General features: G+C 41.0%; 1 protein-coding gene and 1 pseudogene across 2 annotated transcripts in view; one reads left to right on the forward strand and one right to left on the reverse strand.

The window, feature by feature from the left end:
• Positions 1-11,926: 11,926 nt before the first annotated feature.
• Positions 11,927-13,283, reverse strand: LOC147581710 (uncharacterized; annotated as a pseudogene).
• The window catches only part of LOC112858054 (lipopolysaccharide-responsive and beige-like anchor protein), a 245,590-nt gene continuing 240,947 nt past the window's right edge, over positions 11,990-16,632 (forward strand). Inside the window, exons 1-2 of one of the 2 annotated variants that reach the window (XM_086704118.1) lie at positions 11,990-12,127; positions 12,728-13,160. In XM_086704118.1, coding sequence (XP_086560244.1) covers positions 12,948-13,160 — 213 coding nt within the window. In that variant the 5' untranslated portion in view covers positions 11,990-12,127; positions 12,728-12,947. Of the gene's footprint in view, positions 12,128-12,242; positions 12,383-12,727; positions 13,161-16,632 lie in introns of those variants that run through there. The other variant, XM_086704117.1, reaches the window with a different exon arrangement.

Consider the following 16,632-nt stretch of genomic DNA (forward strand, 5'->3'; position numbering starts at 1 on the left):
GAGCATTGGGAGTTATAAAAGGCTCCAGGTGATTCTAAAACATGGCCAAGGTTAAGAGCCATGGAATTAGGCAATTACAGCTCCTAGAAGTCAATATTATTCCTCCCAGTGCCCCCCTTTTTAAAAAAAGATTTTTATCTTTTTTAAATATTCTCTATACCCAATGTGGGGCTTGAACTCACGAGGCAGAGATAAAGAGTCACATGTTCCACTGACTGAGCCAACCAGAATTCTCCCCCACCACTCTATTGTTTTAAAACAATAGAGATTTATAATCTTACTGTTTAGAGGTCAGAAGTCCAAAATGGGTTTCACTGGGCTAAAATCAAGATATTTGCAGGGCTGCATTCCTTCTGGAGACTACGGGTGAGAATCTGTTTCCCTACCTTTTCCAGCTTCTAGAAGCTACCTGAATTCCTTGGCCCATGGCCCCTTCTTCTATCTTCAAAGACATCATTGTAGGGTCTTCAGATCTCTCACTGACTCTAACCTTTCTGTCTCCGCCTTTCACTTATAAGGACCCTTGTGATTATAATGGGCCCACCTACATAATCCAGGGTTATATAGATCCTCATGATCCTTAACTTAATCATCTGTAAAGTCCTTTTTCCATGTGAGGTACAAATTCACACGTCCCAGAGGTTAGGACTCAGACATCTTTGAAAGGCTTTTCTACTGCTCACCACAAGCCTGTAGTCTGTAGTTGTTTTCCCTTCGAACGTTACACACTCTGCTTGGTGATCTTTCTCATTCTGGTGGATGATGCCACATTTTTTTTTTAAATTTTTTACTTTTAAATGTTTATTCATTGAGAGAGAGAGAGAGAATGAGTGGGGAGGGGCAGAGAGAGAGGAGAGAAAGAATTCCAAGCAGGCTCCACACTGTCAGCACAGAGCCTGCCATGGGGCTGGAACCCACAAACCGTGAGATTACTGATGATACCACATTTCTGTCTACAACTACAGCTGCAAATATTCACTGGCCATCTCCCCCTGATGTCCCACAGTCCCTGGAACCTGTGCTGTTTTTCTCCTTAAGGTCTTTGCACTCTTTGCTATCTTGGTTTAAACACCTTTTCTCCTTTTTTTTTTTTTTTTTTTAAGTCACGTTATCTTCTTTGTCCTTTTTTTTTTTTTTTAATTAATTTATTTATTTTGAGAAAGTATGCACAAGTCGGGGAAGAGGGGGGGAGAGAATCCCAAGCAGGCCCCTCATGCTTAGCTCAGAGCCCAACTCAGGGCTCGAAATCACAAACTATGAGATCATGACCTGAGCCAAAGTCCGATGCTTAACCAACTGAGCCACCCAAGCACCCCTCTTCATTGTCCTTGAAAATTCAAAGCATGTGTACTTTTCTCCAGGAAGCTTTTTTTTTTTTAATCGAGATATAATTGACATATAACATTGTGTAAGTTTTAGATGTACAGCCTGTTGATACATTTATATATTGCAATATAATTATCATCCTAGCTTCAGCTAACACCTCTATCACAACCTGTAATTACCATTTCTCTTTTTTTTTGTGCTGAGAACAGTTAAGATCTAATCTCTTAGCAGTTTTGAAGTTTATATTACAGTATTATTGACTGTAACCACTATGTTGTGCAGTAGATCTCTATAATTTATTTACCTACTAGATGCAAGTTTGAACCCTTAAACAACATCTCCCCCATCTCCAGCCCCTGTTAACCACTGTCTTATTCTCTGTTTTTATGAGTACAGTTTTTTTAGATGCCACATATAGGTGATATCATACACTATTTTTCTTTGACTTACCTCACTTAGCATAATGTTCTCCAGGTGTATCCTTGTTGTTGCAAATGGCAGGATTCTTATGGCTGAATAATATTCCATTACATATGTATATCACATCTTCTGTATCCATTCATCCACTGATGGGAACTTAGGTTGTTTTGTAGCTTGGCCATTGTGAATAATGCTGCAATAAAAATGAAAGTATGGATCTCTTTGATACCCTGCTTTCATTTCCTTTGGATATATACCGATATGTGGAATTATTGGATCATATGGCAGTTCTATTTTTAATTTTTAAAGGAACCTCCATATGGCTTTCTATAAGTGACTGCACCAGGTTGCATTCCCACCAAGAGTGTATGAAGTTTCCATTTCCTCTACATCCTCAGTAACACTTGCTATCTTTGCTTAATGAGAGCCATGCTAACAGGTGTGAGGTGATATATTATGGTTTTGATTTGCCTTTCTTTCATGATTAGTGATGTTGAGCATCTTTTCATTGTACCTATGGACCATTTTTTTTGGATTTTATTTTAAGTAATCTCTACACCTAACGTGGGACTTGAACTCACAACCCTGAGATTAAGAATTGCGTGTTCCACTGACTGAGCTAGGCAGGCACCCCCCTGTTGGCCATTTTGATATCTTCTTTGGAAAAATTTCTATTTAGTTTGTTCATTTTTAAATCTGATTGTTTGTTGTTGTTGTTGTTATTGAGCTATATGAGTTCTCTATATATTTTGGATATTAACCTCTTATTCAACATATGGTTTGCAAATATTTTCTCCCATTCTTCAGCTTTGCTTTTTCATTTTGTTGTTGTTGTTTCATTTTGTTGTTGTTGTTGTATGGGGAAGGAAGCTTTTTAGTTTGATGTCACCCCACTTGTTGATTTTTACTTTTGCTGCTATGCCCCCAAAAAACATCACAAAGATCAATGTCAAGGAGATTCTTTTATGTTTTCTTCTAGGCATTTTACAGTATCAGGTCATATGTTTAAGACTTTAATCCAGGGGTGCCTGGGTGGCTCAGTTGGTTAAGCGTTTGGCTTTGGCTCAGGTCATGATCTTGTGTTTTGTGAGTTCAAGCCTTGTGACAGCACAGAGCCCACTTGAGATCCTGTCTTCCTCTTTCTCTGCCTCTTCCCCACTCACACACTCTCTCTCAAAACTAAACATTACAAGATGATTTTAATTCATTTTGAGTTAATTTTTTAAGTGTATTTACTTACTTACTATTACAATTTTTTTTTTTAATTTTAGAGAGAGAGAGAGTGAACAGGGGAGGGGGCAGAGGGGGAAAGAGAGAGAATCCCAAGCAGGATCCGGGCTCAGTACAGAAACTGACATGGGGCTCAGTCCCATGACCCTAGAATCATGACCTAAGCTGAAATCAAGAGTAGGGTGCTCAACTGACTGAGCCACCCAGGCGCCCCAGTTTATTTACTTATTTTTGAGAGAGAAAGCAAGTGAGCGAGTGTTTGTGTGCAAGCGGGGGATGGGCAGAGAAAGAGAGAGAGAATCTCAAGCAGGTCTTATGCTAAGCACAGAGGCAGACGCTTATCTCCAACTCATGAACATGAGATCACGACCTGAGCTGAAATCAGTAGTCAGATGCTTAACCTACTGAGCCACCCAGGTGCCCCTGAGTTAATTTTTGTGAGTGATGTGAGATAAGGGTTCAATTTTATTTTTCAGGTACTTACCAGTGGCAATATATTTTCCTAGGAGTGTGTGCCACACGCAAGAAATTCCAAAGTAATCTTCCAAATATGCTTCAAGTATTTGCTTAACAGCTAAATCATATATATAAACTTCCATAGTTCCTCATCAAAGATAGTATAACTGTGGAGACATCTTAACTTTATCTTCAGTTTCTCAATATTTTGAGGGAAATGCCTAACACAATGTACAATCTTTCAATGAATATGTTAATCATCTCATTATTCCACACAACTTTGCGCCTTTATAAATTCAAATTATTATAAGATAATATAAACACAGCATTCCACTAATGCTGTACAATGGATGATTCCACCCAAATAAATATGAAATGAGGTTGGGTTGCTGCTAGTGATTTTTTTAAGAGGCTAGTGAAGTCCTATTACTTTATAGCTTGAAATCTTCTGGAGGCAACAGGTTCCCTTCAGGGTAGAGCCCAGTCCTTAGCCTGGTTTACTTTGGTCCACTCCACCTCTCTAGCTTCATCCCTAGTTAACTTCTTATCAACAACCTACTTGCTTTTCCCAGACTTACCATTTTTTGGTAACAGTTATAATTTAGGCATGGGGGTCTTGGTTATGATAACCTAATTTTAATTCATAATAAAACCAAGAATGTAGGGGCACCTGGGTGGCTCAGTGTTTAGGCATATGACTTCAGCTCAGGTCATGATCTCAAGGTCCGTGGGTTTGAGCCTGCTTTGGATTCTGTGTCTCCCTCTTTCTCTGCTCCTCCCTGACTCATGCTCTGTCTTTGTCTCTCTAAAATGAATAAACATTAAAAAAAATTAAAAAAACAAACACACAAAGAATGTATCATAATCTATTCATTTGCCCTTCTGCAGCCTATTGTGTAAACACAGAGTCAATTCCATTTCTCCTTTAGTGCAGGGACAATAAACACTTTAATGACATTTTAGACAATCACAATACCATCTGTTATGGGATAAGAGTTACCCACACTTTGATTCTTCATATATAAAGCATACCTAGAAAGTGGGTGTGATCAAAGTGTAGGTGGTATTTTTCAATATATATTTACAGAGTAACCGTACTAGTGCTCTATATAGCTCTGTCCAGAAGAAAAATCTAATTATTTAAGGGTGACAGTTGGACTCAGTTATATTCTCAGTTCAAAATGTCCAACCTTTCTGGAGACTTTTCTTTAAATTTTTTTTTTTTTTTTTTACATTTATTTATTTTTTGAGAGACAGAGCACAAGTGGGGGAGGGGCAGAGGGAGAAGGAGACACAGAATTTGAAGTAGGCTCCAGGCTCCAAGTTGTCAGCACAGAGCCTGACATAGGGCTTGAACCCACGAACCGTGAGATCATTACCTGAGCTGAAGTCGGATGCCCAACCAACTGAGCCACGCAGGTGCCCCTTTTTGGAGACTTCTCATATTGTGGATTAATCTTTCTTGACTTTTTCATCTGGCTTGCTCCTATTTATTTTTTATTTTTATTTAAAAATATTTATTTATTTTTAAATGTTTATTTATTTATTTTGAGAGAGAGAGAAAGATAGTGAGAGGACGTGAGTTGGGGAGAGGGGCAGGGGGAGAGAGAATCCCAACCAGGCTCTGTGCTGATGGGAATCCTGACATGGGTCTCAATCCCAGGAACTGCAGGATCATGACCTGAGCTGAAATCAAGAGTTGGACACCTATCCGACTGAGTCACCTAGGTGCCCCCCCCCCCCCCACCTTTTATTCTTTAATACTCAGCTCTGGTATCACCTTTTTCTTGGTATCACCTTTTTAGTTTTTTTTTTTTTTTTTTTTCTTTTAGGTTTTCATAGGTTTAACATACTGCATTATAATGTCTGTCCCAATGACTAGACTATGAGTCCCCAAGGCAGGGACTAGATTTTTCTTTTTTAACCTAAATGTCTAATGCAGTGTTTAATATGTAGGATCACTCAATACATGTTTTTTTTTGGAATGATTTTAATTAATGAGTAAATTTATTCTTGCTTGAAATATCTTTTGATTTTAATTGGTACCACATAATCAGTGATACATGATTCAAAAAGGTAAAGAGTCTCCTGACTTAATATGTCATGAAAGTATTCTGTGTCTATTAATGATCTCCAATGCCATTAAAAAAATTTATTTTGGGTGGAGGGGCAGGGAGAGAGGGAGGGGGAGGATCCCAAGCAGGCCCCACACTGTCAACACAGAGCCCAAACAGGGGCTTGATCCCATGAACCTCAAGGTCATGACCTGAGGTGAAATCAAGAGCCAGACCCTTAACCAAGTGTGCCACCCAGGTGCCCCTCCAATGCCATTTTTAATGGCTACAAAGAATTCCACTGCATGGAAGAACCATAATTTATCTAACCAACTGCTCTTTTTGTGTTAGATATATAGATTCTTTCTAACTTTTTGAAATTATAAATACTACTAAAATGAACATGATTTTAACACTGCTTCTGGTCTACCTGGTTATGTTTAGGTTAGGATACATTTTTGAGTGGAAGAGCAGCATATTGCTAAACTGCCTGTCAGTGATGTTATGAGAGTGCTCATTTTCAGTAAATGAGAGTGCTCATGTCCCCTTTGCCAACACTGGGTACTATAAATATTTGCAATGAGAGAGATAAAAAAAAATGCCACCTCAATACTATATTAATTTCATTTCTTTCATTATTAGTGGACTTGAACCCTTTTTTCTCTATATTTTTTAAAGTTTATTTATTTTGAAAGATAGAGATAATGAGTGGGGAAGGGACAGAAAGACAGGGAGAGAGAATTCCAAAGCAGACTCAGCATTGTCAGCATGGAGCCCAACTCAGGGCTCAATCTCATCAACTATGAGATCATGACCTGAGCCCAAATCAAGAGTCAGATGCTTAACCAACTGAGCCACCCAGGCACCCTTCCCTGCACTTTTAGAGGTTTGCTTACATGTGGCTGCACAGAGAAAATAATTTGGAATGTCTGTAAGGAAATGGGTGCTTTCTAAAATAAAATTAAATATAGCTCTTCTCATTTAGCAATAAAGAGAAAACCTCCTTGGAAAATTTCCTGTGGACCTTATAACTCCAAATTGATCCTACACAATTCCCCTTTCCCTTGAAGATCTCTGGCTAGATATAGTGCTATCATCTTCTTTAACATACAGGCCCAATTATGGGGACTCCAAGTTATAGCATAGCTGTGACTAGGTTGGAATATTTTATTTTATTTTGTTTTATTTTACTTTAATGTTTACTTATTTTTTAGAGAGAGAAAGCATGAGCAGGGGAGGGACAGAGAGAGAGAGAGAGAGAGAGAGAGAGAGAGAGAGAGAGAGAGAGAGAGAGGCACAGAATTCCAAGCAGGCTCTAGGCTCTAAGGTGTCAGCACAGAGCCTGATGCAGGGCTCGAACTCAGGAACCGTGAGATCACGACCTGAGCCAAAGTCAGATGCTTAACCAACTGAGCCTGAGCCACTGAGGTGCCCCTAGGCTGGAATTATTTAAAAATTTTATACTCAGAACAAACAAAAGTATTATGGTCAGGGAGTAACCCAAAACTACATAACATGCTTTACCTCATGTTGTTGTTCTAGCTATTGCTATACAACAAACCACCCCAGAATTCAGTGGCTTAAATCGACAAGTACTTATTGTATCTTACAATTCTGGTGTGGGTTAACTGTATCCAACTGTGCTATTCTATATCATGTGTTTTTGGCCGTGCTGCAGTCATCTGAAGATTTAACTACCTGGCTGGAATATCCAGGATGGTTGACTCTCATGGCAGGCCTGGTTGTTGACTGGGACTCAGCTGGGGCTGTTGACTGAAGGGCCTTGATATCTTTCTTTCTATCTATCTATCTATCTATCTATCTATCTATCTATCTATCTATCTATCTATCTATTTTAGAGAGAGAGAGAGAGAGAGAGAAAGATAGAGTGTACATATGAGTGGGGGAGAGGAGAGCAGAGGGAGAGAGAGAGCACCTTAAGCAGGTTCTATGCTCAGCACAGAGCCTGACTCAGGGCTCCATCCCATGACACTGGGATCATGACCTGAGCATGAAATCAAGAGTGGGATGTTCCACCGACTGAGCCACCCAGGTGCCAATGATTGTTCTTTACACAGCTTCTCCATGTGGCTTGGGTTCCAAGAAGGAATGCTCCAAGCATGACAGAAGTCATCTTTCTCCCTTCAGTTGGTGTACTAGCAAGCAATTCAAAGTTCAAACCCAAGAGTGGGGGCTATAAAAAGTAATTTCTTCTATCTGCTTGAAGTAATTCTCCTGGTATTTCATTTCTTATGTGAATCCCCATTTCTATTTTGATGACGGAAATGGTACCTACCACTTTCAGGGGACACAATGACTTCTCAGAGACCTCACCTGGACAACAATTCAGAATTTAGCTAACAGTACCAATAGTTAGTCTAGGGATATGCACTTACATAGATAGCAAAGGTGGGGTTCTCTTACTATCATAAGAGAACACTGCAAATGAGCTACCTATTTACACACTATTTAAGAACAAAATAGAGATGGGAAAATAGAAAAGACAAATCAACCAACCTAGTCTATGTCCATGCCAATTATACTAACTACTGCATTAATATTCTATGTGTTAAAAAAGTATGCCTTGGCTTGCATGCTTGCTGAAAGTAGAGTTGCCTTTTTCCAAGTCTCTACCTCTTGTGTGACATACACGAGGGAAAAAATAATTTTAAAAATGTCCAAAATGTAGTAAGTTGATGTGGATCATTTTGAACTTCTAGATATTGAACAATCACGTGAACTTTTAATCTTAAACTTTTGAGTTTCCAACTGTTAAGTAGGTGATATCTTTTTCTTTTAAATTTTAATTTTTCCCAGAATCTAATGCCCAATAAAAATATCATCAATAAAGGGTACTAACTTAGAAATTTTATTTAGCATTACTAAGGTTTAATTAGTTTTCACTTTCTCACAAGGAGGGCGCTGGAAGCCAGGACCACAATTTTCCAGCCTATGAGATCATAAGCTATTAGGAATAACAATTTGTAGAAAACTCCAAATCCAGAGATACACATTCAGGTTTATAGCAAATCATGTGTTATCTTTCCCCTAAATTATCATTTAATCTATACCCTAGCAAAATTCCAGTAAGTTATAATTGGGTGGGTTGGGTGTTCTTTCTGGTAGAAAGAAAATTCCATCCCATCTTTTCTGTTAAAACTTTCTTTCTATATAGGTAAGGGTTTATAGATCAATAATCTTCTTGATTTCACCATGAAATTACATTCTCTTTGCTTGAGTTTCTCTGAGTTATGCACTGGGTTTCTGTTTTGAATGTTTTTTTTTTTTTTTTCCTGCTATGTTTTTCTTTTTCCTGCTTTTTTCCCCCCTAAAGTTTATTTGAGAAAACAAAGTGTGTGGGAGAGGCAGAGAGAGAGAAAGAGAGAGAGAGAATCCCAAGCAGGTTCCCAAGTACAGAACCCAATGCAGGGCTTGAACTCACAAACAGTGAAGTCATGACCTGAGCCGAAATTAAGAGTCAGAAGCTTAACTGACTGGGCCACCCAGGCACCCCTCCTGCTATGGTTTTAATGTATGCTGAAGGCAAGTAAAATTATGAAAACTTTTAGACCTTAATTCTGTCAAGATGGTGATGTCAGAGAAATATAAACTAGATGGTAATACAACACTTGAGCCTGGCTTTACAGGAGGTAACTTTCCCCCCTATCTTTCTTCCTTTTTGTGTAGCATTTGAACATATTATACAGGGATATAAGCAATGTAGTCCTAAAAACTCATCTGCTGATAGTTTATATGAAGGCTTTTGACTTGAAAACATCCATTATATTACCACAAATATAAGCAAATTTTAACAAATATTAAAACTGCTATCTTAAACCATTTATACCAAGATCTTGCTCCCTCTAACTGGTAGTAGTTGTATAGACTCAAGCAAGGATCTTCAGGCCAGAAAAATTAAAGCAAGTATCTTTAGAGTTTTAACTCAATCCAGGGGCGCCTGGGTGGCTCAGTCGGTTAAGCGTCCGACTTCAGCTCAGGTCACGATCTCGTGGTCCGTGAGTTTGAGCCCTGCGTCGGGCTCTGGGCTGATGGCTCAGAGCCTGGAGCCTGCTTCCGATTCTGTGTCTCCCTCTCTCTCTGTCCCTCCCCCGTTCATGCTCTGTCTCTCTCGGTCTCAAAAATAAATAAATGTTAAAAAAATTAAAAAAAAAACAACTCAATCCAAACAATATGTATTGAGTGCCTACAATGGTCAGCATCCTGCTGTGAAGGAGCTTAATATGTGGTGGACAGATAGTTCATCCTGAAGCACTCTCTGATTCTATTTTCTTTATACCTAAACAATAATCCACAGCTATTCTAACTGTGGCTAGAAGTGAAGTTTCCTCCTCTATCTTCCATATGCTTTCTTCTGCAGTGAACCTGTAATTTTTGCCAAGTATTTTACTGTAACTAGGGGCAAAGTAAAGCAGGAGGTTGAATAATTCTGAAAAACTGTAATATATGCTTGACAATTTTGGGGGAAATATTTGGGTAAATGTCTTATGTCCCCTTTTGTTTTACCAGTACAACAGTGTTAACAGTGAGATGGCAAATCCATGACAGACAAACCAACCCTAGACATTTAGACCGAATAACTGTGACCATACTGTGTTTAGGACATGTTCATTGTCATCTGCTCCTTCTTAATGGCAGACACTTATTGTTATTAGCAAATACTAGAAGTTATGTGCCAGATATATTAACATACTCAAGGTAAGACTATTTGCCCAAATCTGGGGAGGCAAAACGCTATATTAGAAACCTTTCATTGTTTAATGCCTCTACCTCAAATGTGCCTCCCTGTCTCCTTCTCTACAGATGTGTTAAAATTCTAGTGAAAGTTGTCTCTCTCCTCAGGCACAACCCAGTCCGTCTTATTCCAGATTTATTCATTTAACAATCTGAAATATAAATCTGAGGGGTTTCGTTTTTCAGGGACTTAAAGAAAGGCAAGCCATTGATGTAGCAATACATGAATCACCAATTCAGGTCATGAGAAAAATGCCTCATCTTTGGTGTATTTAAATCAACGTATAGAAAACAAATCTTTAACAAACATTCGCAACCATATGCGATTTGATGCAGTTGAATTCTTTTTAGTATTTTTAAAAGGTTTAACGCTTTTCTAAAGAAGATACTCCTGTGCTTCTTGTCTTTTCTCATGTTACTTCTCTCTCCCTCCAAATTTCCATGTGATAGCTGAAATTCCGTTTACTTTTTCAAGCCCATCTCAGATAACCCTTTCTTTAGGCAATTATTTCCTCTCTCAAACCAATATAATTTTTTCTTCTGACCCCTCCATGGTACTTCCTAACTTTTGTTTGACCTCACTTTTTGCTTCACTTTCATTTTAGCGAACTAAAATTATATTAACCATTATTATTTTTTAAGGCCTTATGGCTTCAAGGAGTACATAAGGGTGAAAAACCACTCTTTAATATTTTTCACTGGTGCATCAGGAAAAACGCTTTTTGTTAATAGTGGAGGTGGAAGGGAAGGACACATTATGATGACCTGTGCTAGTTTCAATCCGAATGTATTTTATCTTTTAAACTAATCTGAGAATGAGGCGAACCTAACTTTCACATTGGAAAATTACGAGAGGAAAAAAACCCCTGAGATCTACAGGCAAAATTAACCCCGCCTCCACGCTGTTTGGAGCAGCTGTCTCAGGAATCCTCCCTTCCTTAGAATGTGGGAGAGGTTTGGTGGGGCGGCAGCTGCAAAGCAAGGAATCTTTCTCATTCCTCGTGGACACGTCCCCCTGCACCCCCGCCCCATCCCCTTCCAAGCGGTGGCAGCTGTTTGGGGCATCCCAGTGGAAATCTCTCCGCAACTCTTCGCGGAGCGCCGCGGGCAGGCAGCAGCTGAAGGCAGTCAGGGGTGGGGACTCTGCTCCCATTAGACAAGGACTGCAGCCTTGCTGGCTCCAGCGCTGCCACCTCTCTGGCTCGTAGCGGTCCCTCAGGTGTCTTTCTCCAAGTCCAAGAAGACACCTTGGCAACGTGGGGCGGGGTCTCTCCGCGCTTGGAGACCCTATGGTAACTTAACGACGGAAGCAGCTCAGAATCACCTTCTCAGCTCTTGTCAAAGCACCTTCTCAGGTTGGGAGTGGGAGGTGAGGGGTGATAGCGGGGAGGGGGTGTGTGGGAAGAGTCGGCTCCTGGAAGGAAACATCTCTCCTTGCCGGGCCGGGACACATTTCGTGTTGTCTGAGCAACGCGCCCGCTAGGGTGCCCACCCTCACACGTAGTCCTGTCAGCAAGCCCTCGCCCAGCACCCCCGCCCTCTCGCGGCCCCACGCTGCCGCACGGTTGCCTCCGCCTTCGCGCCCTCCCGCCCCACCGTCCCGCGCGCTCGCGCACGCGCACGCCGCGCTCGGCAGCCCTCGGCGCTGTCATGGCGGCGAGAAGCAGTTTCAGTGGGTATAGGGACGTTCACGCGAGCCGTGGCGGGGCAAGCTGTGGCAGTAGCAACCTCACCACCACCAGCAGCCTCAGCTGCGGCGTCCATATCGCCAGCAGGGGCTGTTTTTGCAAAGGCTGAGCGCAGGGGTCGGGCGGGCCAGGAAGCATGGAGTTCTGTGCAGCCGCGGGCTCCCGGGGAGCGGAATAGGGAAACTTGGAGGCTGCGACCAGGTGCACTGACCTCTCTCTTCTCCCTCCTTTCCCCGCCTTCGCCACCCGGCCTCCCCTCCCTTCTAGCCAGAATACACACCTCCCCTCCTCTCGCCGTCGAACCTCAGGTGCCTGAGTGCTCCACTCCTCCCCCTGGGCCGAGCGTTGAGAATAATCACCGCCCCTTTCCCCCGCCTTTTCCTGCCCTGGATCTCCGCCGCCACCTCCGTCTCGCGGCTCCCTGGCGGGGGGTGAGGACGAGTCCGGAGTATCTGGGTGAGGAGGAACTTTCTACTTCTGTGGTAGCTTGGGGACCCCCCCCCTCCTTTCCTCGGACCCTTCATTTTCCAGCGACAGTTTCTCTTTCCGTGCACCTGTGAGGAGAGGTAGCTCTGCGCCTGAACCTGCGAGAGTGTGGGGGAGGAGTGAACCTGTTCAGGGGCCTCTTGAACCCGCCTTCACTCAGAATCTGTATCTTCGAGCCAGGGGGGTAGCGGGTGTCGGGTAGTGGGGTCCCTTTAGTAACTTATTTCACAGGCAATAACTATTCTCCTCTCCACCCCCCCCCCCAACCCAAAAACAAAACCTAGCGTATTTAACATTTATCTAATCTTCCAATAGGGTTTGGCGTTGTTGTCAGCCTCGGGGAGAGAGATTGGACAAATATTCTCCGAGAGGAGGAGGGTGACGCCAAGGACTTTACCCATCAACTGCTTTTGGGGTTTCTCCACAACTTGGAAGAGTGACCTTTTTCGTTTTGTGTTGCGTGTGTGTGCTTATTGCTAGTGCAGCATTTGCTGTCCCATAGTGACTCCGAGTTGTCCTTTCTCGCGAACTAGCAATGGCTAGTGAAGACAATGTCCCTTCCCCGCCACCAACAGGTGATGACGGGGGAGGTGGAGGGAAAGAAGAAACCTCTGCTGAAGAGGGTGCATTGTCCCTGAAACCAGGGCTCCCCATCAGGGGCATCAGAATGAAATTTGCCGTGTTGACGGGGTTGGTTGAAGTTGGAGAAGTATCCAATAGGGATATTGTAGAAACTGTCTTTAACCTGGTAAGTAAATATTTATTTTATAAGCATATATTCTTTTCAGTGGGTTGGGGAACTAGGCGTTAAAGCTGGAGCCATGTGCTTGCCTCATACAGATGATGGCTTTTTCCATGGATAGAAACACAAAATCCTACTGACCTAAATGAAAGATTTTTTTGTATTTTTCAGTTTAAGGGGAGTTATGTAGATTTAGGTGCTCCAGGTTTTGTGAAAGTGAACAGATGACTATTGTGCTAAGGAAATAATTGTTGCTTGGAAGTATTTTGTGGGGGTTCCAGTGGAGGACTTTTATTATATAAACATTTTTTTTTTTGTCTGCATTTCTCTTTCACATTTTAAATAAATTTTTGTGACTTTCTTTGGGTCTTGAGAAATGATGTAAGTGCCCTACATACTACTTACCCTTTTGAGTCTGCCTAGGTTATGTTTTGCTGTAAGTTTTGAACATGAAAGTTTTGTTCACAGAGTTGGTGAAAGATTAATTTGCTGCAAAGTTAGTATTTTATATCTTGACCAATTTTATTTTTAGACATAGCTAACAAAAATTAAATTTTGGAATGTATTCACGGTTACATCTTGTGAAAATTGAATGGCAGTTTGAAAAAGGATTGTGGCTGATGCAGCATAATCTTTATTTCTTTTGTAAATGCATGTGTAGCAGCAAAGCATATTTGGTCATTGGAAGTTGCTGGTTCTAAGAACTATGAATGTTACTTTTGAAAGGTGTATATGCAATACTTTTTCTCTGTTCCGTTCTTAGAAATGGTTATTTCTAATGGGGACTTTTAAAATTTCTTTACTCCAACTTCTGTTGCCCATCTACTTAAAGAATGAAAAGTAAATTTGGCCTTAACACTACTTCCACCTCTTCTACCTGTGTTAGAAGATAACAGATGGGAACAAATATGAATACAAAATAGCTGTAATAACCGTTTAGCGCCCTTCCCTTTTGCCTTTGTGTTTTCAAGGTTAGGCTTGTTTTATTCCAGGTCGGTTAATTATTTCCTTCACTAGACCTTTACCAATAGTCTGGTCACTTGCAGTACAACTTCTAGAATGAGAAAGGAACTAGATGAAATCACTTACTTTTGGAGTATAAAAACTTTGAACACTAGGGTATTTCTTTACCAATTTGTTGTGTTGGAAGCTTACATATAAATACACATGTACACATTTTTTTAAGTTTATTTATTTTTGAGAGAGCACAATCAGGGAAGAGAGGGAGAGACACAGAATCCAAAGCAAGCTCCAGACTGAACTATCAGCACATAGCCCAACGTGGGGCTTGAACCCATGAACTGTGAGATGAGCCAAAGTCACATGCCTAACCAACTGACTGGAACCACCCACATTAAAAAAAAAAAACAAAAACAACTAAATATTATGGAAATGTTCAAATATACAAATAGGATAGTTGTTCTGGTATTCTTTATGCAGCTTCAACAATTATCAAAACTTTGGGGATCTTGTGTTTATGGTCTTTAAAAGTTTGTAAGTCTTAAGGAGATATATGGTAAATTTATTCCTTTGCCTCAAAGTAAACTTGAAACCTTTTTTTTTTTTTTAAAGTTCAGTTATTTTTTGAGAGAGCGCATGTGCACTGGAGGAGAGGCGGGGTAGAGAGAGTGGGGGACAGAGGATCTGAAGTGGCTTTGCACCGACAGAGATCCTAATGGCGGGGCTCCAACCCACAAACCGTGAGATCATGACCTGAGCCGAAGTCGGACACTTAACTGACTGAGCCACCCAGGCGCTTCTGAAAAACCTTTTTTAAAGATTTTTTTTGTTGTTGTTAAAAAAATTTTTTTTAGTGTGTAGTTACATTTGAGAGATAAAGACAGCGTGCAAACAGGCGAGGAGCAGAGAGATACCCAGACAGAATGTGAAGCAGACTCCAGGCTGTGAGCTTTTACTAGAGAGCTGGACACGGGGCTGGAACTCATGAGCTGTGAGATCATGACCTGAGCTGAAGTCGATGCTTAACTGACTGAGCCACTCAGGCGCTCCAAGATTTTATTTTTTTTCTAAACCTCGTGTACCTAGGATGATAAACAGAAATCTGTGGTAGTGATAGAGCCCATAATTAGTTGTTTGTGTATGAAAAACAACATTCCTCTGGCAGAAGGAGGATTCAAACTTCTTTGTTCTTTATTTTTTTTAAAAAAAATTTTAATGTTTATTTTTGAGAGAGAGAGAGAGAGAGAGAGTGTGTGAGTGGGGGAGAGGCAGAGAGACAGGGAGACACGGAATCTGACGCAGGCTCAAGGCCCTGAGCTGTCAGCATAGAGCCCCATGTGGGGCTTGAACTCACTAACTCTGAGATCATGACCTGAGCCAAAGTCAGCCGCTTAACCATCTGAGCCACCAAGGTGACCCGAACTCCTTTGTTGTTTTGAATGCCCTGTGTGGAGGTGGATAACCTACCATAAGTCACCTGCATTTTATTAAGGAATATCCAAATTCTGTAGCGATGGTTTGCTTATATGCTGCCTAAAATTGTGGGTCTGGTAGAGATTTTAAGATTATTGGTTAAATCACGCACAGCTACTTGTTTGCAGAGTAATAGGTGTCTGGTAAAAAAAGAGGGAAAATCTGTTGAGTTATACCTCCTCTCCACTGTCATTCTCTTCTCCTGTAGAGCAGAGGATTAGATTAGTTCCTCCCTTTTCCATTCTCCCTTACAATACTTTTCATGTTTCTTCATGGATATGTAGGTTGTTTGACAGGCTTTAGAAAATCTTGAGAACTGACACTTTAGGTATCTGGTAAGCTAGTCCGTCTCAATGTCATTAATACTATAGCACCTAAATATTTCTTGATAGTTATCAGCCTTAATCTTAATTTTGCTCAGAGAAGGAAATTACATTAAAAGTTGTGATTTTAGGGGCGCCTGGGTGGCGCAGTCAGTTAAGCGTCCGACTTCAGCCAGGTCACGATCTCGCGGTCTGTGAGTTCGAGCCCCGCGTCAGGCTCTGGGCTGATGGCTGGGAGCCTGGAGCCTGTTTCCGATTCTGTGTCTCCCTCCCTCTCTGCCCCTCCCCCGTTCATGCTCTGTCTCTCTCTGTCCCAAAAATAAATAAACGTTGAAAAAAAAAATTAAAAAAAAAAAAGTTGTGATTTTACAAGTTATGCTGTTTACTGTGTGCCAGGCAATGGGCCAAGTGCTTTACATAAGTTTTTAAATATTTCTTTGAACAACTATTTAATATAGATCTCATTTTATGGATGAGATCGAGACTGAAATGTTAAATAGATTGCCTACAATTTGTGTATAATGGCAACCTTTCCAGGAATACATCTATCTCTTGAGTTAATGTAGAATTGTTTGCTTCTCTGAGCAGGTAGGTATAGCTGAGGCATAACTTCCCCCAGTATAAGGACACAAAAATCATTGGTCCTGCTAAATAAATATTAATGATGAAATTTCCATCAGTAGAATTCATTTATTCCTCTTTAACTTTCAAATAGCTTTCAT

Source organism: Puma concolor, chromosome B1, assembly GCF_028749965.1.
Source record: "Puma concolor isolate L17-30 chromosome B1, mPumCon1.1.hap2, whole genome shotgun sequence".
NCBI classification, from domain to species: Eukaryota; Metazoa; Chordata; class Mammalia; order Carnivora; family Felidae; genus Puma; species Puma concolor.